The 25,940-nt window shown below is 35.2% G+C and overlaps 1 protein-coding gene across 1 annotated transcript in view; it reads right to left on the reverse strand.

The window, feature by feature from the left end:
- Window positions 1-25,940, reverse strand: part of LOC148944986 (proton channel OtopLc-like) — a 104,814-nt gene that overhangs the window by 22,711 nt on the left and 56,163 nt on the right. The window contains exons 4-5 of the mRNA XM_089099192.1: window positions 21,245-21,409; window positions 4,972-5,132 (exon numbers count right to left, since the gene is read on the reverse strand). Of these exons, the coding sequence (XP_088955318.1) occupies window positions 4,972-5,132; window positions 21,245-21,409 (326 nt within the window). The remainder of the gene's footprint in view (window positions 1-4,971; window positions 5,133-21,244; window positions 21,410-25,940) is intronic.

Genomic DNA, 25,940 nt, shown 5'->3' on the forward strand with positions numbered 1-25,940 from the left:
ATTATTTGCACTAGTTTTATTGATATATGTTAGATAGGCAGTGAAGGTAATAATTTTTCTCCTTTTTTAAGTTTCAACTTCGCTCTTTACTACCCTAAAAAAAACACTGTTTTTTTTAAGTTAATCTCTGCTCGTTTTTGATTAAAATTTAGTTTAGAAACAACACTGCCATGATCTCTTTTGGCTTGTGGAATAACTTCTGTTCGTTTTAAGTTTTAATGTTGCTCCTTAGTTTCAGTTCAAAACCTATTTTTTTTATATAGTCTCTAATCACCTACAATATAGGGGAACATACTATCGTTTGTTTTTGTATTTTTTTTAAGAAGAAATATAAATTTAATTACTTGTTTTAAAAAAAAAACATTAGTAGCACTTAAGGAAGTAGCTCCAGGCGAGTAGCTTCGACACAAAAGGTTAACTAAGCGGACAGGTTTACATATAATTAGTAGCAGTTTCGTTTCAGAGTTCAGTGAGGTAAAACCAAAATTGAATTGGATATTATTCCTGTTTGGATTTATTTTGGTGAGGTCATAATTTATTCCAAGTGACTTGTAGACCTGAGTTAACTTTAAGAGGATTATAAAATGGAATCTACTTTGCTTTTAGTTTGACCTATATTTCGATATTTATTAATTCAGTATTTTTTCTTGAATTAATATTGAGACTTTTTAATTTGTGTTCTGATTGCGATAGCCATGAAAAGCTCTGACGAAACGCCTGAACTTGTATATTCTCCGGTTCTGAATTTTATTCAGAGCAATTTGCAAAGCGGAACTGAGGAGGATATTATCAAAAGACATGGTATGCAGTTTTTTGACGTGAATATAGTCAAAGAAACTAAAAGTTTACTGTGGCAAATAAGTGCACCTGAATCGGATTGCCCAGTATGTACAGGGAAAAATGCACTTTCTAATCCTTTTAGTGACATTATTTCTCTGTTAAGATCTCTTGACAGTAGCGACACTTTTGCACCTATGTTTGTGATAAAGTGACCTACAGAGGTGCCATGTCTCCCTGCAAATGCTTATACTTCTTTACTCTCTAAGTTTAATGAGCTACAACAAGTGGTTGTTGAAATGTCAGGGCAACTTGACAATTATCAGTTGAATTTTCCTCAACTTCCGAAACCTACCCCAGTAATTGACAGTCATATGACAGTTATTGTCTCTAAAGTGCCTTCAGATCAGTCTGATCCGATTAAACGTACATCTGTTCTCGATCAGATAGCTGGGCATGAATTAGTTTGTAGTGTGAAACCTGTTAAAGACAGATGGTATGTCAATATCGATAAATCTGCAACTGAAGATTTTTCTACATCGGATCAAAACTTTATTACCGGAGCAACAGTTAAAGTACGATCCAAGAGCTTATTTGGGATTCTCAGAGGTTTCCCAGTTGATGTTGACCTTTCAGTTATTAATAGACTGCAAGGTATAATAAGTGCAAATCGACTGGGCCAGACTATGTCAGTCAAGCTTGAATTTGAAGAGTTGGATATGAATTTTTTCGAATTCACGTATTTAAAGAAATTCCTAAATGCTGCTTCAAATGCCGATCATACGATCACTTTCAAAGTGCTTGCACCAGCAATGTCCCGAAATGTGCCAGATGTGCTGGGCCACATCTTTCTACTAAGGATAGTCCTTGTAGTGCTGCTCCCAAGTGTGCTAACTGTGGTAAAATTCATACTTCTTATAGCCTGTCCTGCCCTGTATCTAAGGAACTAATGTCGCGCTCCCACTTTTTGCAATGACTTTGGAGTTTTCAATAATATCGTTTAATATCAATGGTACAAAGAATAAGGACTTCGTTATTGATGAGCTCTACAATTATTTTGATTTGGTCTGTTTACAGGAGAATCTTCTTACAGACTTAAGCATTAACGTTTTGCGTCGGAGCCATCACCATGATGTGTTTTTTACTACTGCCAGAGCCACAAGAGGCCTCCCATCCGGCGGGCTAGCTTGTGTTTTTAAGCATAATCCTAATTTGGTTTCGCCGGTGATTTTTTACTCGGATGAGTTTTTTTGGCTGTTCGTATGGGCACTATAGTCTTCATTAATTCTTATCTGCCTTGTGATGACCATTCTTCCAGATCGATGGCTAGATATGCTAAAGCCTGTAACACGTTGAAGTTTTTAGTGGAAAAAATTCTTTCTATTTCTCTAGATTATATGATCATTGGTGACTTCAATACGGATACAAATAACTGATCAGTGAGAAGTGATTTGTTGTTAGATTTCCTTCCATCTTATCATGTTATACCCAAAACTCATCCGTATTCTTACATTCACCATTCAGGCAGTAAGAGCAATATTGATCACATTATTTGCTCACCTAGTATTACTACATAAATAGTCTTTGTACATGCTGAAGAACAAGACTTAGATCATCTCCCTATCTCACTTACTCTTACGCTGAATTTAAACCCTGGAAGTTTTGTAAAGTACCCTGGTCTTCAAAATGGTTTGTAAAAATTAATTGGAAGAAAGCTGATGTTCCTCTCTATGCGTTTACACTAACAAGCCTGCTGTCTGCTATACGAGTTCCCAATCATCTGTTTCAGAGCTTTATACAAGTGAATTGCAAAAAGGACCTGGATTGCTATTATAATCAAATAATTAAATGTCTAAAAGATGCCGAGGCTGTTGCAGTGCCGCTGCAACGTGTTAGATGTTGTACGCAAAAATCTATTTGGTCTTTAGATCCTAATTTAAAAACTTTGAAAAATAAAGCTAAGTTTTGGTTGAAAGTCTGGAACGAATGTGACAGACCGCCTTGTGGAAATGTATCTGACCTTAAGCGTAAGACGCGCAGTGAATATAAAAAATATCTTAAGTCGATGCATTATCGCGGTATGGATTTTCCAGTGTTAAAGACAAACTGGCGAAAAGTTATTAATTCTGAGTTGATTAGAAGTGATATGCCAAGTAGGAATTGTCTCCCTGTGTCTATTAAGCACGACTCTTACTTGTCTATTTTTTCTAATGCTAGTTAATTTGTGCCATTTTTGTATACTCATTCTCTTTATGCTATTTTTAGCACCCCTCTATCTCAGCGTCTTTGTGTTCCCATTTCTCTTTCATCCGTAGTTGAAGCAATTAAGAAACTTAAATCAGATAATGTTGATAATGATGATATATCTAGATTTCACCTTTTATTCGATTGGTCCCCCCTTATTGACTATATACACCTACTTCTCCAGATGTGTACTTCTAGTGTACCGGAGAGTTTTTTGTGTGGTACTGTTTCTTCAATTTTAAAGAGGGGAAATTCTCCCTTAATTTGCTCTTCTTACCGACCTATTACTGTCTCTTGCACTTTCAGTAAAGTTCTTGAGCTTGTATTACTACCTTTTGTGACTAATAATATTGAGAGAGATAACCAGTTTGGATTTAAGCCCGGGGTAGGTTGTCAACACGCACATCGTGTATTATCTTCTTTGCTCCTTGAAAATTCTTCTAAGGGAAGGAGTATATATCTTTGTACTTTAGATCTATCAAAAGCTTTTGATAGTGTATGTCATAGTCAGGTTTTTTGTGCTCTTCGTGGTTGCGATGTCGATCTATCGGTTATTTTGCTTCTTTGGTACTGGTACTCTAATTCTTTTCTTCGGCTGAAATCTGTGCCAGCATCTATTATTAAATTGAAAAGAGGTTTAAGGCAAGGGGGAGTTTTATCTCCAACCCTTTTTAATTTATGTATTTCAGGAGTTCTGGCAAAGATATCGGCTACATATCTCTCCGGTTTTTCTGCTGTTTCATGCCTGGCCTACGCTGATGATCTGCTTCTTATAAGCCGTACTATAACTGGTTTATCTAACATGGTTTCTTGTGTTGCCACTTCTTTTTCAGACATATGCCTTTCTCTTAATGTAGATAAATATAAATTTCTTTCTTTTAATAATATTTCTAGTACTTCCCTTTGCTGTAGTGGCTTTACTATCCGTCTCATAGATTCTCTTCGATGGCTCGGTATTTCTATTACTAATAGTCCTCCAAGCTTGCACCAGCGCACAGTCTCAGATATTAATATAAAAATTCAATTAGGATATGCTAAGATTGTTGCCAATAGAGATAAATATAATAAACTCGCGTTGGCCAAGCTCTGATCAACTTTTTGTGACCATTCAATCCTTTTTGCTTCTGGAATTTTTCTCCTTCTGCAGAAAAATGAGTTAAAAAGAATCCGGATTAATAATTTTAGATTTTGTAAATTTTTGTTGTTTCTTCCTCCTTGGACTAAAAACCAGGTAATTTATTAATAAAATTCTTATTCCTAATATTACTGAAAAACTGGAAGCACTACACAGAAAACTTTCAAATACTGCTTGTATCCGCTTTTCTCCGCACCATCACCTTATCAGGTTTTATTTGTTTAATTGTTTTTCTCTGTTTGGTCATTCTACATTTTTTAGTATTGTAAAGAGTGAGTAAAATTCAAATAATGATAATAATAACGGAGACTCCTGACCATTTTACATTAGCCACAGTAAAAAGCCCAACTTGATTTCTCGAAAGTGTACCGAATAATGATTTTTTCCTAGAGTCCAGAATCTTCCATTTATAATTAACAGAAAAATTTGGCCTGGATGAGGTTCGAACTCGAAGCCTTCGGATCACAAAAAGTACTCTATATATATATATATACATATATATATATATATATATATATATATATATATATATATATATATATATATATATATATATATATATATATATATATATATATATATATATATATATATATATATATATATATATATATATATATATATATATATATATATATATATATATATATATATATATATATATATATATATATATATATATATATATATATATATATATATATATATATATATATATATATATATATATATACATATATATATATAAAATTAATCGAAGATAAGAAAAATGTTTGAAGATCTAGGAAAGTTTTTATCAGAGGTTGAAGACTTACCTTAGAGCTGAGGAAAATAAAATACATTTGAGTGAAAGTGAAAAGCATTCTTGCAGCAGGTGTGATTGCCAGCAAAATGTTGTGACATTTACTGCTTGGATCAATTTCAAAATATTGTCCAAATTCCAAACCAGTATAAATCATACTTCCAATACCAAAGGCTAAAAGAAAATTTTTGTTACAGAGATTCAGATTTTTAGAACTTAGAAACAGCTGTCATAAATCTGGTTTAATTCAAACAATAGTATAAGATTGTCCATGAAAACGCACGAATGAACCAGATTTATGTTGTTCAGGCAAAGTGAAGCACTGGAGCAACCCTTGGCCGGCTTCACCGATTAAACTTTTGCTGCAGTTACATTTTACTTTGTTTCTCTGTCATGTATAGACACTGTTATTCTTTTACAATGTTGCGCATTAAAAAAAAAAGAGAGAGAGAGAGAGAGAGGGATTTTCAGTATTATTCGCAAAACAATGCTGAAAATATTGGAAGCATATCACTTGAATGACGGGAGGAAGGCAGTCTTTTGACGTATGCAGATTGAAACGACCTGACCAGAGGAAATGTAGTAGGCAGAGGACCAAAGTTGGTGCTCCCAATAAAATGAGGCTGCTATGGTACTTACATCACTGATGGATCTTTTTCTACTGAACCTGTGACCCAGGATTGTTCCGCTTGAAAGAAAATCGTTGCATCATTATACAACTCAAGCCATTGGAAGACCTGAGTCTGAGCAAACAAGCAAAAGATGGCGGGTACACTGATTCAAAATGCTTTCGTTATCCTGGGTTATCAATGGTGCAACATTCCTACTAGTCAGGTGAAAAGTTGGAGTTTGGAGAATTGTAGAGGGAGGAGTCCAGGGGGACTATTCTACCCTTTTGTAAATAGAGATTGATGATATTAGTGTGACTTGGCCTCAAATTAGGTGCATTATTCCCACTGCCCCACTTTGATTCTTCAATCATACCGATTGAAAATCCTTCCGTGATTTCGGTAGAAGCTGGATTAAAAATGTCTAAATTTCTGCTAAAAAGTTGATGATAGAAGTTCGGAGAGTGCCTCGAGGGGCCATAGGCTTACTTTACGCCTCCAAAAGTGGTGACTAAAACCCTGGATGATTCCACCTTAAATAAGACACAACATGCCCATCTTTCTGTATAAATCACCAGGAAGAGTCTGGAGGTGGGATGCTACAGTGTCTAAAGGTTAGCTTTGTGTCTCCAGTAATGCTTATTGAAAATTCGGCTGAACTGATTCCGGTTCAACCAAGGTGATCATGACTACTTCTTTAATAAATTGAAATGAAAAACTATGATTCTTCAAATATAAGTCAAGAGCGACATTACAACTACCTTTTTTTACCTTTTTTTTTACTAGTTAAATTTTCCAACAGATCATGGTAAGGAACAAGAGAAACTCCAGAAAACCAAAAAAGAGAGAAGAAAACATGAAGATTTGAAAACAATATAGCCTAAATCAAAAGAATCGCATCATGAATCCAAATATTTAAAGTCTGTTAAGTTTAAATGCACAAATTAAAAGTAGTTAGCGTAAGCGAATTTACATAATTTCAGAAAAAGGAGAGAAAATCCACCAAAACTGATCCGGCCTTGATGAAAATTAAATAGAAACAATTTTTTCAATCCTTACTAGTTTTTTTTTCAAAAAAAAACATTAAAACTAAAAACGAACTTAAATTATTACAATATGAGGGGGTGACCCCCTCCTAGATACTTCGCTGTTTACGCCAAAGTTTGACTTTTTGTTCCAATTATTTTAGAATAGATATTAGAATAATAAGCTTTTTCAAAAGTTCTCAATAAAACTTTTGCGTAAAGAGCGAGGTATTGAGGAGGGGGCATCCTCTCATATATGTAATAATTTCTGATCGTTTTTAGTTTTTAAGCTGCTCCTTACTTTCAGTTGAAAAACCTTGTTTTTTATTCAATTTCTGATCGTTTTTAAATAATATTGGGAAATCCGACTCACCCTCCATGGAAAATTCTTACCCCCCCGTGAAACTTCCTCAATGTAAATATACTCCCATGCAATCCTCCACCAGAAAAATTCCCCCCCCAAAAAAAATATGTATACTTACCAATAACCAAAACTATATGTAAACAATGGGAAAAGTTCATGGATTGCAGCCCGTCCCCGGGGTCTGTGGGGATCAATTCATCCTCAAAGACATAGCTACTAGATCTTTAGACTATGCTGAGCAACATGGCTATCTCAAAATTTTGATCAGGTGACTTTGGGGAAAAGGGGAGTGGGAGAGAGGGGGGTAGGTGCCCTTTAATGAATTTGGTCACTTAAAAAGGGCACTAGAACTTTTTATTTTCGAACAAATGAGCCCTCGTTCGACCCTCTAGGATCAATAGTTCGATGCAATCGCCCGTGGGAAAAACCACTGTATATAGATAATATAATTATATACAGTAATAATACAGTCTATTATTTATATTCAATGGGAAAAACAAACAGAAAAACAAGCAAACTTACAAATAAACACGCATCGGTGACATTCTTTTGGCAAAAAAATGGAAAATTCCACATTTTTGTATATAGGAGCTTGAAACCTCTACAGTAAGGTTCTTTGATTTTGTGAATCCGATGATGTGATTTTAATTAAGATCAAATTGATTTTTCTCTTTAATTAAGATCAAATTGATATCTTGAGGGGTTTTCCTCCTTTTTTAAAAATTGGGCAAATTTTCTCAAGCTCGTAACTTTTGATGGGTAACATAAAACTTGAGGAATTTTGTGTATTTTAAATAAGAATCAAAATCAATTTTTTGATGTATCTATTGTTATCTGGACTCTATTTCTTAGAGTTTCGGTAGCTATTGAGCCTCATCGTTCCTTACTTATAGTTCGTTACCACGACCTGTTAGAGTATGCCGTCAGATTCTGGATGATCAAGCCCATAACAGGATATTTCAAGCCCACAACTATGATAAATTTTGCTAACCTAACTACGCCTATTTTGGCGTTTCAGACTCCCCTCTCCTTTCCACTAACACATAGCACTCTGGCTGCTTGCATGCAAGCAAGCTAAAAAATTATAAATACATGTATTTTTACAAATAAATATTGGGAATTTTTCAGTATTTCTTTTATCAACACCAGAACATAATGAAATAATTAGCAAACCTTTCATTTTTTGTAGTAGCCTACTTGGAAACTGTTTTATATTACATGCCTTCTTTGGAGGAAAAGCTTCTTTGGGAGTTCCAAGTATTTGATATTGGTTAAAACTTTTTGTCAACATAATAATATTTTATTTACTAATACATAGAATTGCATTCTATAAGCAATTTAGCTGGACTAAACTAATTCAATTAAAATAAAAGTCAATTTGCAATAAAAATACAAAAATTTATGCATAGATACGTACTTAAATCTTCTTCTGTTACAGGGTAAATATTTAGTCCAATATATATTATAAATAAACCAGTAGCTTCTGACTATTTAATCTATCGACAAGACCCAAAGATCAGGGTGCAAGGTCCCTCCCCTAACAAAATATGAAAGCATGGTTCGAGTAGTGCTGTTGAAGAATAAAACAAGAGATAATACACAATTCTCGCCTGGTCATTCAATAAGTAAAGTCTTGCAATCATTTACCTTCAGTTAGTCATTCCATAGTGTATCACTTGGCCTTTCGCTTACTTTTTATGTTTATTAATTGACATAACTAATAATTAATATATATAATAAATAATAATACTAATAAATAACAAGATATAATTAATATGTTTATTAATCTGAAAAAAATATAAATGTTATTACTTTTCTAACTTTAACAAATCAAATAATATTAACATTTTGATTACTAGATATCAGTAATGTGTATATTAAACTGACAATGCACATTCATTTGTATTTTTTTCAGTAAAGTGCAAATTATGTTCTGGCCATGAGAAGGCATTGGGGTTTTGAGCACAAATTATGTTAATTCCTGCTCGTTTCGAGTTTGACTTGGTTATTTGTTGTAATTTCTCTTCGTTTTGGGTTTCATTTATTTATCAATGCTGATTTGTGGTAGTTTCACGCTTGGAAGATTATTTGATTTTATGTTTGCTCATTTTTTTTAATGGAGTTCTTTACTTTTCTTTGAAAAAACTTGTTTTGTGGAAAAAGTTTTTTTTTAATTAATCTCTGTTCGTTTTATATTGACATAGTCTTTTCAAGAAAAAAGAAGATAACACTTTAAATCTTTTCGTTATTTTCAGACTTTATAGTTTGGCCTGCTATTTGTATGCTGGAGAAAAATGTTCAGTAATGTTTAACAATATACACCCTTTTAAAAATCTGGACACAAATAGTAGCGTTTAATTTCGTTTCATACCTCCTCTAATTGACCTGAAATTGAAAACTTGATTCCATTCGCCAAAAAATCTGCTTACTTTCTTTGATAGCTTGGATACTCATTCGCTATTTTGATTTGGTCAAAATTTAAGAGCAGAAGTAGCCCCGAAAGTTTGAACATAATACCCTCAGTCGTTCTTGGGAGTGCCCTCGTCTAAACAAGAAAAAAACAAAACATTATTCCCACATTGATCTTTACAATAAAAATGTCAAGCCTTCCAATCACTTTCGACTATTAAAAAGGGTACTAGGCCTTTCGATTTCCAATCGAATGAGCCCTTTTTGAGATTCTACGACAACACTTTCTATAAACCCCTTATATGCCCCCCAGGGCATAACTTACAATCCTTGGCCTAACGGCTGGGGGGGGGTTGTCATCCTTAAAGACGTAATTTCCAGAACTTTCTACTACGTTAAACAAAAAGGATATCTGAAATTTGAGGGAATGGTGGGCGTGAGAGGGGGGTTAGTCACCCTCCAATCACTTTTGACTATTAAAAGGGGCACTAGCCCTCTCAATTATCAATTGAATGAGCCCTTTTTGAAGTTTTTACGACAACTCTATCTATGAAAACCTTATATGCCCCCAGGGCATAACTTACAACCTTTGTCCTGGGGGTTTCTGGGGGGTTTGTCATCCTTAAATACATAATTTTCAGAACTTTCAACTACGTTGAACAAAATGGCTATCTCTAAACTTTGATTGGATGTTTTTGAGGAAATGGTGGGTGTGAGAGGGGGGTTAATTACTCTCTACCACCTTTCGACTATTAAAAAGGGCAATTTCAATTTCCAATCAAATGAGCCCTTTTTGTAATTTTAAAAACAACTTTCTATATAAACCTTATATGCCCCCAGGGCATAACTTACAACCCTTGCACTGAGGGCTGTTAGGGTGGTTTTCATCCTCTAAGACCTAATTTCCAGAAATTTCAACTACGTTAAACAAAATGGCTATCTCAAAAATTTTGAATTGATGTGTTTGGGGAAATTGTAGGCGTGAGAGGGGCGTTAGTCGCCCTCCAATCACTTTCAACCATTAAAAAAGGCACTAGCCCTTTCAATTTCCAATCGAATAAGCCCTTTTTGAGTTTCTACGAGAACGCTTTCTATAAACACCTTATATGTCCCCAGAGAATAAATTAAAACCCTTACCCTAAGGGCTGCTAGGGTGGTTTTCATCATCCTCTAAGACCTAATTTCCAGAAATTTCAACTACGTTAAACAAAATGGCTATCTAAAAATTTTTGAATTGATGTGTTTGGGGAAATGGTGGGCGTGGGAGGGGCGTTGGTCGCTCTCCAATCACTTTCAACTATTAAAAATGGCAATAGCCATTTCAATTTCCAATCAAATGAGCCCTTTTGAATTTTCTACGACAACACTTTCAATAAAAACCTTATATGCCCTCAAAGCATAACTTCCCATCCTTGCGCTGAGGGCTGGGGTGGGGGGGGGGGTCTGTCATCCTCAAAGACCTAATTTCCAGAATTTTCTACTACGTTGAACAAAATGGCTATCTGAAAATTTCTATTGGACGTGTTTGGGGGAATGGTGGGCGTGAGAAGTGGGTTAGTCACCCTCCAATCACTTTTGACCACTAAAAAGGGCACTATCCCTCTCAGTTATCAATTGAATGACCTCTTTTTGAAGTTTTTACGACAACTCTACCCATAAAAACCTTATATGCCCCCTGTGAATAACTTACAACCTTTGCCCTGGGGGCTCTGGTGGATTTGTCATCCTTAACTACATAATTTCCAGAACTTTCAACTACGTTGAACAAATGGCTATTTCTAAAGTTTGATTGAATGTTTTTGAGGAAACGGTGGGCGTGAGAGGGGGCTTAATTACTCTCCACTCACTTTCGAATATTAAAAAGTGCAATTTCAATTTCCAATCAAATGAGCCCTTTTTGAAATTTTTACAACAACTTTCTATATAAACCTTATATGCTCCCAGGGCATAACTTACAACCCTTTCACTGAGGGCTCTGAGGGGGTTATTTTAATAAAAGATCTAATTTCCAGAACCTTCAACTACGTTGAACAAAACGGGCTATCTCAATTTCCAATCAACTGAGCCCTTTTGAAGTTTCTACGACAACGCTTTCAATAAAAACCTTATATGCCCCCAGGGCAAAACTTACAACCCTTGCCCTGAGGGCTGGAGGGGTTGTCATCCTCAAAGACCTAATTTCCAAAACTTTCTACTACGTCGAAGAAAATGGCTATCCGAAAATTTTGATTGGATGTGTTTTGGGGAATGGTGGGTGTGAGAGGGGGTTAGTTACCCTCCAATCACTTTCGACTATTAAAAAGGGCATTTTCAATTTTAAATCAAATGAGCCCTTTTTGAAATTTCAACAACAACTTTCTATGTAAACCTTATATGCTCCCAGGGCGTAACTTACAACCCTTGCATTGAGGGCTCTGAGGGGTTTATCATCCTAAAAGACCTAATTTCCAGAAATTTTAAACTACGTTGAACAAAATAAATATCTCAAGATTTTTATTGTGTGCGTCTGGGAAAATGGTGGGCGTGAGAGGGGGGTTAGTTACCCTTCAATCACTTTCGACTATTAAAAAGGGTACTAGCCGTTTCAGTTTCCTATTGAATGAGCCCTTTTTGAAGTTTCTACTACATTACTTTCTATAAAAACTTTATATGCCCCAAGGGTATAACTTACCGACCCTTGCCCTGAGGGCTTTGGGGGGAGGAGGTTTTGTCATCCTTAAAGACCTAATTTCTAAAACTTTCTACTACGTTGAATAAAATGGCTGTCTAAAAATTTTGATTAGATGTGTCTGGGGAAAAGATGGGCGTGAGAGGGGGGTTAGTTGCCCTTCAATCACTTTTGACTATCAGAAAGGGCACTAGCCCTTTCAATTTCCAATTGAATGAGCCCTTTTTGGAAGTTTCTACAACATGGATTTCTATAAGAACATTATATGCCCCCAGGGCATAACTTAGAACCCTTGCCCTGGGGGCTGCGAGAAGGTGGCTGTCATCCTTCAAGACCTAATTTATAAAGCTTTCAACTACGTTGAATAAAATGACTATCTAAAAATTTTGATTGTATGTGTTTGGGAAAAAGGTGGGCATGAGAGGAGGGCTAGTTGCCCTAAAATCTCTTTCGAATATTAAAAAGGGCAATATCCATTTGAATTTCCAATCGAATGAGCCCTTTCTACGACAAAGATTTCAATAAAAACCTTATATGACCCCAGGGCATAACTTATAACCCTTGCCCTGAAGACTGTGGGCGGAGTGTCCGGCTCAAAGGTATAATTTCCTGAACTTTAAACTGCCTGGAACAAAATGGCTATCTCAAAATTTTGATTGGATATGTTTGGGAAAATGCTGAACGCGAAAGGGGTGTTTGTTGCCTTCCAATCACTTTCGACTATTAAAAGGGGCACTAGCCCTTTCAATTTCCAATCGAATGAGTCCTTTTTGAAGTTTCTACTACATTACTTTCTATAAAAACCTTATATGGCCCCAGGGTATAACTTACCGACCCTTGCCCTGAGGGCTTTGGGGGGAGGAGGTTTTGTCATCCTTAAGGACCTAATTTCCAAAACTTTCTACTACGTTGAATAAAATGGCTATCTAAAAATTTTGATTAAATGTGTTTGGGGAAAAGATGGGCGTGAGAGGGGGGTTAGTTGCCCTTCAATCACTTTTGACTATTAAAATGGGCACTAGCTCTTTCAATTTGCAATTGAATGAGCCCTTTTTGGAAGTTTCTACAACATGGATTTCTATAAACATTATATGCCCCCAGGGCATAACTTACAACCCTTGCCCTGGGGGCTGCGAGGGGGGGCTGTCATCCTTAAAGACCTAATTTATAAAACTTTCAACTACGTTGAATAAAATGGCTATCTAAAAATTCTGATTGTATGTGTTTGGGAAAAAGGTGGGCATGAGAGGGGGGCTAGTTGCCCTAAAATCTCTTTCGAATATTAAAAAGGGCAATAGTCCTTTGAATTTCCAATCGAATGAGCCCTTTCTACGCCAAAGATTTCAATAAAAACCTTATATGGCCCCAGGGCATAACTTATAACCCTTGCCCTGAAGACTGTGGGCGGAGTGTCCGGCTCAAAGGTATAATTTCCTGAACTTTAAACTGCCTGGAACAAAATGGCTATCTTAAAATTTTGATTGGATGTGTTTGAGGAAAAGGTGGGCGTGAGAGGGGGATTAGTTACCCTCCAATCACTTTCGACTATTAAAAAGAGCTCTAGCCCTTTGAATTTCCAACGGAATTAGCCTTTTTTGAAGTTTCTACGATAACACCTTCTATAAAAACCTTACATACCCCCAGGGAATAACTTACAACCCTTGCCCTGAGGGCTGTGGGGGAGTGTCCTCCTCAAAACATAATTTCTATTTGGAAATCAACTACGCTTAACAAAATGGCTATCTCAAAATTTTGATTGGATGTGTTTTGGGACTGGTGGGCGTGGAAGGGGTGTTAGTTGCCTTCCTATCACGTTCGACTATTAAAAGGGCACAAGCCAATCCAATTTCCAATTGATTGAGACGTTTTCAAACTTTCTACGACACTTTCTTCGATACGAAGTGCCCTGGTCTAAAGAAAAAAAATTATACATTGTGCCAGCATCGGTCTTATATGCCCCCAGGGCTTGTAGGGGAGTTTCCTCCTCAAAAACATATTTTGTATATCAACTACGCTGAACAAAATGGCTATCCCAAAATTTTGATTGGATGTGTTTGGGGAAATGTGGTGGGTGTGAAAGGGATGTTAGCTGCCTTCCAATCACTTTCGACTATTAAAAAGGGCACAAGCCATTCCAATTTCCAGTCGAATGAGCCCTTTTTGAAGTTTCTACAACAACTCCTTTGATACGAAGTGCCCTGGTATGGAAGAAGAAAAAAAATAATGCATTATGGCAACATCGTTCTTTACTTAGGCAGCGCGATTGCGCTGCCTATGATATTGAAATAGAAAGTGCCTAAGATGTTTGGGAGTTCTCAAGCCCAATTATTAAGGGGCGACCGGCGTCGAAGCACAAAAAGCATACAGTTCAATTTGGATAATAGGTGGCTTCGAAAATGAACGGGTTTTAAAAGGAATGATGTACATTTATTAAGGCAGTGTTTTCTTTTCATGTCTGTCTGTTAAGGGTCGTTACTTCGCTGAATAAGTTACGGGTTACCGATTCGGAATTTTTTTTTCCAGAAAATTAAAAGCATAGAGATTACTTAATCTAGTGGCAAGAATCTGTAACATTTTAGCAGGAATCTAACATTTAGCAAACTCTTACAGATGACTAGTTGTCATCAAGAATCTGTGGTTTGACTAGTAAGAAGGGACTAAGAATTGGTTGAAGTTTTCAAATGAATTAATTGGAGCAAATGTTTCTATGCAAAATGCCTTGTGTCTTGACGGAGGAAAATAAAAAGAATGAGTCAGAGGGGATTTTAAATAAACTGGTAATTTTAAGAAATGAGGTTATTTTGATTGAGAAAATTTTATACACGGGGGTGGGGGATTTTTCTAAGAGGGAACCGTCTGAGGAGAGAATTAGCTGACACAGTAAATACTTAAGTATCTAAAATGAACTTTCGTTAAAAACCTAATTCGAAACTTGACTTTTCATTGGGTTTGCCCTACTTGTTAAAAAATGAAATATTTTCTCAGAAGCAAGGCCGTATTGAGAGGTGGTTTGGCCCCTCTGAAATTTTGTCAGACTCGTAAAAACTCAACCAAAATATATATAAACAAATTTTTATATTTTTTGTCCCTCCACCCCAAAAAAAACCGAAACAGATATTGTCTTGCTTAGTAGTCACGCAATCAATTTTATTTGCCCCTCGATCAGTGGCGTAATATTGCCAAAATCCTGAGGGGGGGGGCCGAGTTGGAGCCAATTTTCCCATATCAAATGAAAATGACAGTGAAAACTGAGAAATGATCCATATATTACCATAGAGACAATAATATACTAAAGAAAACTGCCTGTTTCTCTGGATACTTGTATTTTGCAGGCTTATCTTAGTGACAAGATATTTTGCAGAAACTAAACTTCAGCTTGGCGGGCAAAGTGAGGTCTGGGGGCGGGTCGAAATTGGGTCTAGAAGGACCAGTTGCCCCTCCTTTACCATAGCAAATTACGCCCCTGCCTTCGATCCTTTAAGAAATGGCTCGCAGATTTTGGTAATTTACGGTACTTGTAAGCACCACAATGACTTTCAGAGCCTTGACTAAGCCCTGGGCTGTATTTTCTTCTTTCGTGACAGAAGCAATTGTACTCCTTACGAAATGGCGCATCGTTCTATGCATGAAGGGGTTAGAAAATTCATAAAGATGGGGCTTTCCTTTTATCTTTTGGCCCAGACTGACCTTCAAAATACATGAATTTTTTTTCAATTTTGAAGAAATCCCTACCACGGTTTTAGTATAATCTAGAAAGGGATAATTTCAATGACAAGGACAGCTAAGAAGTGTAAAGTTATTTCAACTATATAGTAATGACATACATATGTAGGCTATAAATGCATTCGTTTTCAGCATTTGAGACTTTTTTTTAGTGTATTTAGTATATAAACATTAATTCCGAAATACATTATCTTTGAAGCCATGTATGCAGTTTCATTTACCCGTCAACTCGTTTAGAAATGGCTCTCGGATTGCCATATTGTGAGGTCTTCTTCTTCCCAAAATATAGGGTAATAAAGTTTCCATATATAATTTTGATCTAGCCCCTATACTATCATTGCTGAAACATAAAATACAAAACTCGAATAAAGAAGTCCTCGAACCATAAACAAATATTTTTTTTTCATTTGCCTGCCTCTATGGTAGGCCTACCCTATTTCTGTAGCTAAATACGGCACTTGTGCATTATCTGGGACCCACCGCTATAACTGTATCAAGGAAACCAGACACGAGACCCGCCAAACGGGTATTTGCAATAGAGAAAGGGAATGCAAAGCGTGGTTTTTATTGCGTTTACAATATTTAACCTGTTGTTTTTTGGGGTTTAAGGGGGGAAAGGTACCTAGCTTAGGTTACGTATTTAATATATGCTATGCTCTACCACCCCCCCCCTCAACGTGCAAATATATAGCCCAAATTCGTTTCTAAACTATTATATATTCATCCTATTTTTTTTATTAGCATTAACCAAACTTGACTTCTTTTTTAATTTCTAATCAAATGAGCCCTCTCTGAAGTTTATACAAGCATCCCTTCCATCAGAACCATATATGCCCAAAGACATAACTTCCAACGCCTGCTTCGGGCCCTGGGGGGTTGTTTCGACACCTGAGTTTTGTTATCTGAATTTTGAACAATTTTAACTTAATGGTTATCTCAAAATTTGTATCGGATACATTTTGGGAAAAAGGGGCGTGTGGAGGGGGGGGGGGGCTAGTTGCCCTCAAATCTCTTTTAATCTTCAAAAACTGAACTAGAACTTTCAATTTCCAATCAAATGAGCCCTCTCTGAAGTTTTTAAGAGCATTCGCTCCATAACAACCAGATATTCCCCCCGGGCATAACTTACAACACCTTTTTATCGGATGCATTTTGGGAAAAAGTGGCGGGGGGCTAGTTGCCCTCCAATCACTTTTAACTTTCAAAAACTGAACTAGAACTTTCAATTTCCAATCAAATGAGACCTCTCTGAAGTTTTTACGAGCATACCTTCCATAGCAACCATATATTCCCCCAGGGCATAACTTACAACACCTGCTCTCGGGCCCTGGGGATATGTATTGACCCCGGAATTTTCGTTACATGGTCTTTGAACTAATTTTTAAAAAGGGCTATCTCAAAATTCTTATTGGATGGGTTTGAGGAAAAAAAGGCGAGGAGGGGGGGGGGCTGGGGGCCCTCCAATCTCTTTTGACTCTTAAAAAGGGAACCAGAACTTTCAATTTCAAACCAAATGAGCCCTCTTCGAAGTTTTTACGAGCATCCCTTCCATAAGAGCCATATATACCCCCAGGACATAACTTACGACGCCTGCCCCCGGGCTCTTGGGGGTTGTGTCGACCCCGGAGTTTTTGTTATATGATCTTTGAACTATTTTTAACAAAATAGCTATCTCAAAATTTTTATTGGAAAATTTTCATTGGATGTGTTTGAGGAAAAGGTGGGCGTGAGAGGGGGGTTATTTGCCCTCCGTTCACTTTTGACTATTAAAAAGGGCACTAGTCCTTTGAATTTCCAATCGAATAAGGCCTTTTTGCAGTTTCTATGACAAAAGCTTTCTATAAAAACCTTATATGCCCCCAGGGCATAACTTACAACCCTTGCCCTGAGGGCTGTGGGGGAAGTTTCCTCCTCAAAAACATAATTTCTATGTGAAAATCAGTTACGTAGAACAAAATGGCTATCTCCAAATTTTGATTGGATGTGTTTGGGGAAATGGTGGACGTGGAAGGGGTCTTAGATGCCCTCCGATCACTTTTGACTCTTAAAAAGGGCACTAGAACTCTTGATTTCCTAACAAATGAGCCCTTATTAAAAAAAATAATAAAACATTGGATCCTAATGGCCTTTACAACGCTAGACAACGCTGTAGCGTTGCCTCTGATATGCAGAATAATTGTACCTATAACATTAGATATGCAGGCCCGCTATACTTTAACCCCCTCCCCCCTAAAATATGCAAACATATAACCCAAACTCGTTTCTAAAGTGTTATATTTTTATCATACTTAGGTATATCAAACAGTTCGTGGTAACGAACTGTAAGTAAGGAGCGACCTGACTCAACAGTAACCGAAACTAAAAAACAGAATTTCCATAATACATCATGATACCAATAAATATACATCATGATACCAATAAATGATACCAATACATCATGATACCAATAAATACATCAAAAGAATCAGATTTTAATGCTGATTTCAAATATATAAGTTTCATCAAGTTATGAAGGGAGTGCTGGATTTCCCAGCTTTATTTAAAAAAAAAACGATCAGAAATTAAATTAAAACAAAAATATTTTTCAACTGAAAGTAAGGAGCAACATCAAAACTTAAAACGAAAAGCAATTATTACGTATATGATTGGGTTCGCCCCTTAGTCAATACCTCGCTCTTTAAGCCAAAGATTTTTTAGTACTTTCATAAGAGCTACCTATTCTAAATAACGACCTTTGTGATTAAGGGGCCATTTTAAAATAAATGGAACAAAATTCGGTACTCCTATACTAAATGCACTCTTTTATATACTGCTATGCAAACTAGTCCCGAAATAGACAGATACGCGTGATGAAAAACAGGTTTACGCTGCCTTGTGGGATATAAACAAAGGCATGAACTATATTTAAACTGTTGTTTTTTGGGTTTAAGGGGGGGGAGAAGGAACCTAGGTTAGGTTACGTATTTAATATATGGTATTCATTGCCCCCCCCCCCTAATGTGCAAATATATAGCCCAAATTTGTTTCTAAACTATTATATATTCATCCTATTTTATTTTATTACATTAGCATTAACCAAACTAGTACTATACAAAAGAGTGCGTTTTGTACAAGAGTACCCAAAATTCGAACTTTAGCGTAAAGAGCGAGGTATTGACTAATGGCAGCACGGTGTTCTCGTGGGGCTGGTACCCCCTCCTCTACTTAGGGGTGAACCCCCTAATATACGTATGAAACATCATGAATATAGTTCGTTACTTAAGTTAATTTGTAAGTTAGGTATATTTATTACTAATAAAAACGTTCGAAAATAAAATTAAACAACTTTCGAGAAAGCCATTTAACCAAATAAAAGTAAAACTAGTATGCAAATTTTGTTTTAATTGTTCATGTACTGTGAGCCAAAATCAAAGCCTGCATTAATTCAAAAACACTGAAAATTAAATAATTAAATTTTTTTTTTTAACTGAAAGTAAGGAGCAGCATTAAAACTTAAAACGAACAGAACTTATTTCGTATATGAAAGGGGCTGTCCCCTCCTCAACACCTTGCTCTTTACGCTAAAGTTTGACTCTTTCTCACAACTCTATTTTTTAAAACAATAAAAAACTTTAGCATAAAGGGCAAGGCGTTGAGGAGGGGACAGCCCCTTTCATATACGGAATAATTTTTGTTCGTTTTAAGTTTTAATGTTGATCCTTACTTTCAGCTAAAAAAACTTGTTTTTTTTTTATTTAATTTCTCTCGGATTGAGCGTCAGAAACAGGTTCTACTTAGATGAAAAATATTAAGTCGAGGCTATATCATACAAGTACAGACTTTTTTTTTCTTTTTTCTCAGTAAAAATACTTAAAAAACAGCAGTTTCAAATTTTCAGGACGGGAAATACCCCCAAAATACCACTCCAGCACAAGCGTTAAATTATTCTGAACCTCGACAATTCTTTGTTTTGTTTATCTGTTTGTTTGTTTTTTGTTTTTGTTTTTTGGGGGGGAGGGCGAGGGTTAATGTAACCATCTTTGGAGTCAGGACTGGGAAACCATATTATTTTTCGGTAAAATTAAAAATTCGTACATATATATGTTTGATTACAAGATACTCGTAGTTCTTCAGAAAATAAGGCACATTTATGTCCAACGAACATTGTTCAAGATTTCAGATGTTAAATTGTGGCCAGCTGTTATTGTTTTTAGGGTACTTGTCTAGAATCCGGTAAGTGAAGTTTCGTTAATGCAAATGAAATAAAACAAAATAGTGTAAAAATAAAATAGTTCAGAAACAAATTTGGGCTATATATTTGCACATTAAGGAGGGGGGTAGGGGTAAAGCATAGCATATATTAAATACGTAACCGAATCTAACATAACCAAACCTCGGTACCTTTTAGTCCCTCTAAACCCCAAAAAACTAAAGTTTAAATGTAGTTCCCGAAGTGAAAAACCTTTTGTTTATACGTAGGTAGTAAGCGGAAACCTGTTTATCAAGCATTTGTGCATGTGCGCGATAAGTGAAGTTTCGTTAACGCAAATGAAATAAAACAAAATAGGGTAAAAATAAAATAGTTCAGAAACAAATTTGGGCTATATACTTGCACATTAGGGGGGGGGGGTTAAGCATAACGTATATTGAATACTTAACCTAACCTAACATAACCCAACCTAGGTACCTTTTAGACCCCCTAAACCCCAAAAAACTAAAGTTTAAATGTAGTTCCCGAAGTGAGAAACCTTTTGTTTATTAACTAAAAAAACAAGTTTTTTTTAACTGAAAGTAAGGAGCGACATTGAAACTTAAAACGAACAGAAATTATTCCGTATATGAAAGGGGCTGTCCCCTCCTCAACGCCTCGCTCTTTACGCTAAATTTTTTATTGTTTAAAAAAAATAAAGTTGTGATACAGAGCCAAACTTTAGCGTAAAGAACGAGACGTTTTTGTCAGTCAAGTATACGGCATGCGCTGTTTGTGCTGATCAGGGAAACATAGATAAATTATTTAGGTTTACTTTCTCTTATGCAGTGATGGCGCTTGTGTAGGTTGCATCAATGAGTCAAAGGAATACAAATAATACAAACAGGAAGTCTGTTTTTCGTATTTTTGTGTCTCCATGCAGAGGTTGCAATGAAAAAACAAGTAAAAAAAAGAAGAAGAAACTGCCACAATATTCTTCAATTTTGAGAGTTTATAGCTTTTTTTATGCTTAGGTGAAGAATCCATTACACTGATATCAACAGTCACGAGTATGCCAAAAAGTGTAAATAAAGGCACAGTAGCACAGTGTAAACAGAACACAGTGGCATAAGAGATGATAAAGACAACGGTTTAGTTCTCAAAACATATCCTAAGCTACCTTTGGTAAAATCTTAAAATCGAAAATCCATACATTTTAAGACACCTTCCCTAAATTTTTATGAAGAAAAATAGAGGTACTGGCTGATATTGGTTATGGAACCCCCCCCCCCCATCCCCTGAGATGAATGAATTTACTTACCAACAGCGCCAATACGTAAATAAAACGACACGTGTTCTTCACAATAGTAAACTTTAGATGCGGGCAATTGGTTAAATGTGCCGCTTCTCGGTTGAGCCCCGCCAAGACTTGACTGCCTTGAACTATTTGGCATAGACGGATGACGATCAAGAGAGCTTCGAAAACCTGAAAAAGAAATTGGTCAGATACAGCAAGTAAGGAATAAAGAGAAGCTTCACAGCGCCTTTAAAAATGCATCCCTGTTATAAAAAAAGAAAAAATATAATTAGTCTCTGATTGCGATTAAAAAAAAAAAAGCTACTTAGGATTACTATTAGTCGAAAAACGTAGGCTACTATTTTACCCGTTGCATACATTTTTTTTCATTGAAAAATTAAATATGTAGCTCTTAATGTATAATCATAGTAATCAGAATTCAATATGAAAACTACAAAAACATTGTGAATTATAAGAGCCTTTTTACATAGTATGGGGAAATTGCAAAATTATGATGTTTAGTGGGAGCATACATACTTCACATGGATGTAAAATTTTGTTTATGCGTAAGTTCAAAAACAAAATGAAAAAGCAGTCAGCCAGAGCGTTTTTTATTCTAACAAAAAGAGATGGACAACAGTGGGATTTCTCGCTATGCACCTTCCCTGAAAAATCTCGATTTTAATAATATTGAAGTCATTAGTGATTTTAAACAAAAATGTAAAGGAAAAATTACGTTCTTGAGTAAGTGTGAAACCATTGATGATAGTACAGGATCAACAAGGCTTACAAAAATAAATTATTAGAATATCAGAAAGGCATTTCATACTATATATATATATATATATATATATATATATATATATATATATATATATATATATATATATATATATATATATATATATATATATATATATATATATATATATATATATATATATATATATATATATATATATATATATATATATATATATATATATATATATATATATATATATATATATATATATATATATATATATATATATATATATATATATATATATATATATATATATATATATGTATATATATATATATATATATATATATATATATATATATATATATATATATATATATATATATGTATATAAATTTTGGAAGGCGCTCACTGAATTGGTAATCGGAAGCTCTAGTGCACTTTTTAAGAGTCAAAGTTATCGGAGCACAGCTACCTTCCTCCCCCCAACACACACCTCGTTTTGTCCCAAAATGTATCTAATAGAAATTTGATTCAAAATATTCTAAATATTATATAACAAGGCTTCTGGGGTTGAAACAAAGCCACAGAGCCTGGGGGGTAAGGGTCGTAAGTTGTAACCTGGGGGCATTTAAGGTTCTTATAGAAGGGGTGGGTGTATAAAATTTAGAAGAAGCTCATTTGGTGGAAAATTGGAAGTTTTATTTCCCTTTTAAGAGTCAAAAGAGTGGATGGCAGCTAGCCCCCCTTCCCGACTACCCCTCTTCCAAAACGGAACCAAACGAATCTGATGAAAACTGTGAGATAGCAATTTTGCCCAAAAAGCCCAAAGAACATATAACAAATGCCACTAGGTTTGACAAAATCCCCCAGTCCAGTGGGGATAGGGTTGTAAATCATGCCCTGGGGGCATATAAGGTTTTAACGGAATGGGTAGTTGAATAATGTACAGACAGGGCTCATTTGATTTGAAATTGGAAGTTGTAGTACCCTTTTTAAGATTAAAAAGTGATTTGAGAGCAAATTATATTTGTTTTGAGAGAGCAATATATATATATAAATATATATATATATATATATATATATATATATATATATATATATATATATATATATATATATATATATATATATATATATATATATATATATATATTTTAGACCTCGAAATTTCATAGAGAAGGAGTTGTCATAGAACTTCAAAATTCAATTGTAAATTGCAAGTTCTATTGCATTTTCTAATAGTTGAAAGGGATTGGACGCAACCAGCCCCCCCCCCCCAACCCCGCCGCTCTTCATTTCCCTAAAGACATCCAAACAAAATTTGGAGATATAAATTTTGTTCATTGTAGTTGAAGGGTCCGGAAAATTATGTCTTTGAGGAAGACACCCCCAAACCCACAGCTCTCAGGGCAAGGGTTATACGTTATGCGCTGGGGGTATACAAGGTTTTATAGACAGTGTGGTAACATATTCGTTGGAGTGGACTCATTGGATTGGTAATCTGAATTTATGCTCCCCTTTTTAAGAGTCAAAGTGATCAGAAGGCAGACAACCCCATTCCAACACGTCGTGTTTTTTTCAAAATACATAAAATAAAAAAATTGAGTCAGTCATTTCATCCAAAGTAGTTCAAAGATCATATAAAAAAGCTTTTGGGATTGATGCAAACCACTAGATCCTGGGAGTGAGTAGGAACCCTTCTCTAATTTCTAACTATACAAGATCACAGCCAATCAGAGGGATAGAATACTAACCGGACAGGATTACACGCCTCATTCCAGACCAATCAGGGACTTGGATTACTGTTGGGTGTTACATCACCAGACTCCCTGGAATTTCAACATTGAATTTTACGTAAATGCTATGACACGATTTCACCTTGTGAACAGTCCTTATAATGTTTGTGCTTCAAACCTAAGATAACAGTTCGTTTGAAGACATTAAGGAACAAACACCCGATAAAATAGTGGATATTGATTTTATTGTGACGCAAAATTAATAACGTAAGTTTTTATTTTTGCCAATCTTCGGCTAATTGTATTGTTGGTAAAGACAATAGGATAACCGTTTTCAAAAAGTATGTCTATAATAAAACTTAATTCATCTGTGATGTAAGAATCAGAGCAAATGTTTAGGGCACGATCAACAAAAGATGTAACAACACCTCTTTTAACTTGTGCGTGGGGAGGAGGGGGTTGATTGGATTTAAAATGTAGATATCTGATATTTTGTGTGGGTTTTCTGTAAATTGTAAAATCCTTTTTATCAATGCTACGAATAATTAATGCATCCAGAAACGGTTATTTATTTACATTTTCAGTTTCTAAGGTAAATTTTAAATTTCGGTCATATGTATTAAGGTGATCTAGAAAGCCCCTAAAATCATTTTCCCCATAATTCCAGAGCGTTATTACATCATCCATATAAGGCCCCCAATAGACATGTTTTAAAAAACATGAATTTAAGGCCCAATTTTAAAAGTATTCTACATAAATGTTCGCTAACAACCCAGATAGCAATGCTTCCATAGGGAGACCAATTTTTTTTTTTATAAAAAGAATTACGGAACTGAAATACATTGAATACTTATTACAAATTTTGACTAGGGATATTAAAATCTCGCAATCTATTCATGTTGTTAAATCTTCAATTAAATGATAGTTTTCTTCTATTTCATTTTTAAATAACTGCTCAGATATTGCTACATCATTATTTGTGTACATAGAAACTATGTCAAAACTACTTACTATTGTATTTACTGAAATGCTTGCATTTTAAGTTTTCCCACAAAATCAACTGAATTACAGATGTACGATTTTTGGGAATAAAGCAAAGGTTTGAAGGCTGTACATAATCACTTTCAAGTATTGGAAGCATGGGGCTTCAATACATGCTACAATTGGCCTTAAGGGAATACCTTGCTAATGTAATTTCGGTAAACCGTAAAACTTTGGGCAAAAGCTACCTCGAAGGAGAAATTTATTATGCAATTGAGGGCTGATTTTGCCATTTTGTTTTAGATTCTTTAATTCGGTTATAATTTTATTCGCAAACTTATCAGTATGGTTGTGAGTCATGGAAATATTTGTATTTGTGTCTTTTAAGTGTGAATAAATTTTGTTGTCGTAATATAACGTATCCATGACTACAAATGAATTTCACTTGTCAGCTTTTGTTATTATGATTGAAGGGCCTTTGCGAAGAGTAGATAAAATTCTATGTCGTGCAAAATTTCTGGCGTCAAATTAGTATGAGACGAAACTTTTTTTGACTGTCGTAAAGTATAGTAATAAAACAAGACCGCACTTCATCAGGGTTAAAAAAGGATGTGTAGTGTTTGTGCAAATAAGATTGTAAGGAGGAAACTATATCTGCCACAGGAACTTGTTTTGGTGGAAGAGAATTTCGGACCTTTTCAAGAGTTTAGATTTCCATAGGTTCAAGAGCTCTAGAGAAGATATTAACGATAGAGGGTCCAGGAGTAAACCTCGGGGATATAAGTACGATAATTCATTGAAGATTCGTACCTGAGACATTCCAATTTCTTATAAAGACGTTCTCTAGACAAACGAAAATCATAACTAAACAAATTCCTTTCCAATCTTACCACCTGAGAATAATCAACCGTGGACAGATTTTCACATAACAATTTTTCAAGAGATTTTCTTTCTAAAGAAATGATATGTCGTTTTTTTGTCCTTAATAATTTGGACTACAGTTTTTAAATGCAATGTTTGCGTGATTTGCACTTCTTTGCGGGTATTTAAATGCAATTTATATCTTAAAGACTTAGGTTGCCTAAACAAGTAAAATAAGAGATATCGTTGGTCAACTGCTTCCCATAAACTAGACGTAAATAGCAACGAAAACCACACTGCCTTTCCATCATAAACAATAAGTAGAAATAACGGAAATTTTTTTTATACAAGTTGTATTAATATAGAAGATGGAGAGGGGCTGTGAAAGGGG

Source organism: Artemia sp. Qi Xiang Cuo, chromosome 13 (assembly GCF_049724085.1).
Source record: "Artemia sp. Qi Xiang Cuo chromosome 13, ASM4972408v1, whole genome shotgun sequence".
Taxonomy (NCBI): Eukaryota; Metazoa; Arthropoda; class Branchiopoda; order Anostraca; family Artemiidae; genus Artemia; species Artemia sp. Qi Xiang Cuo.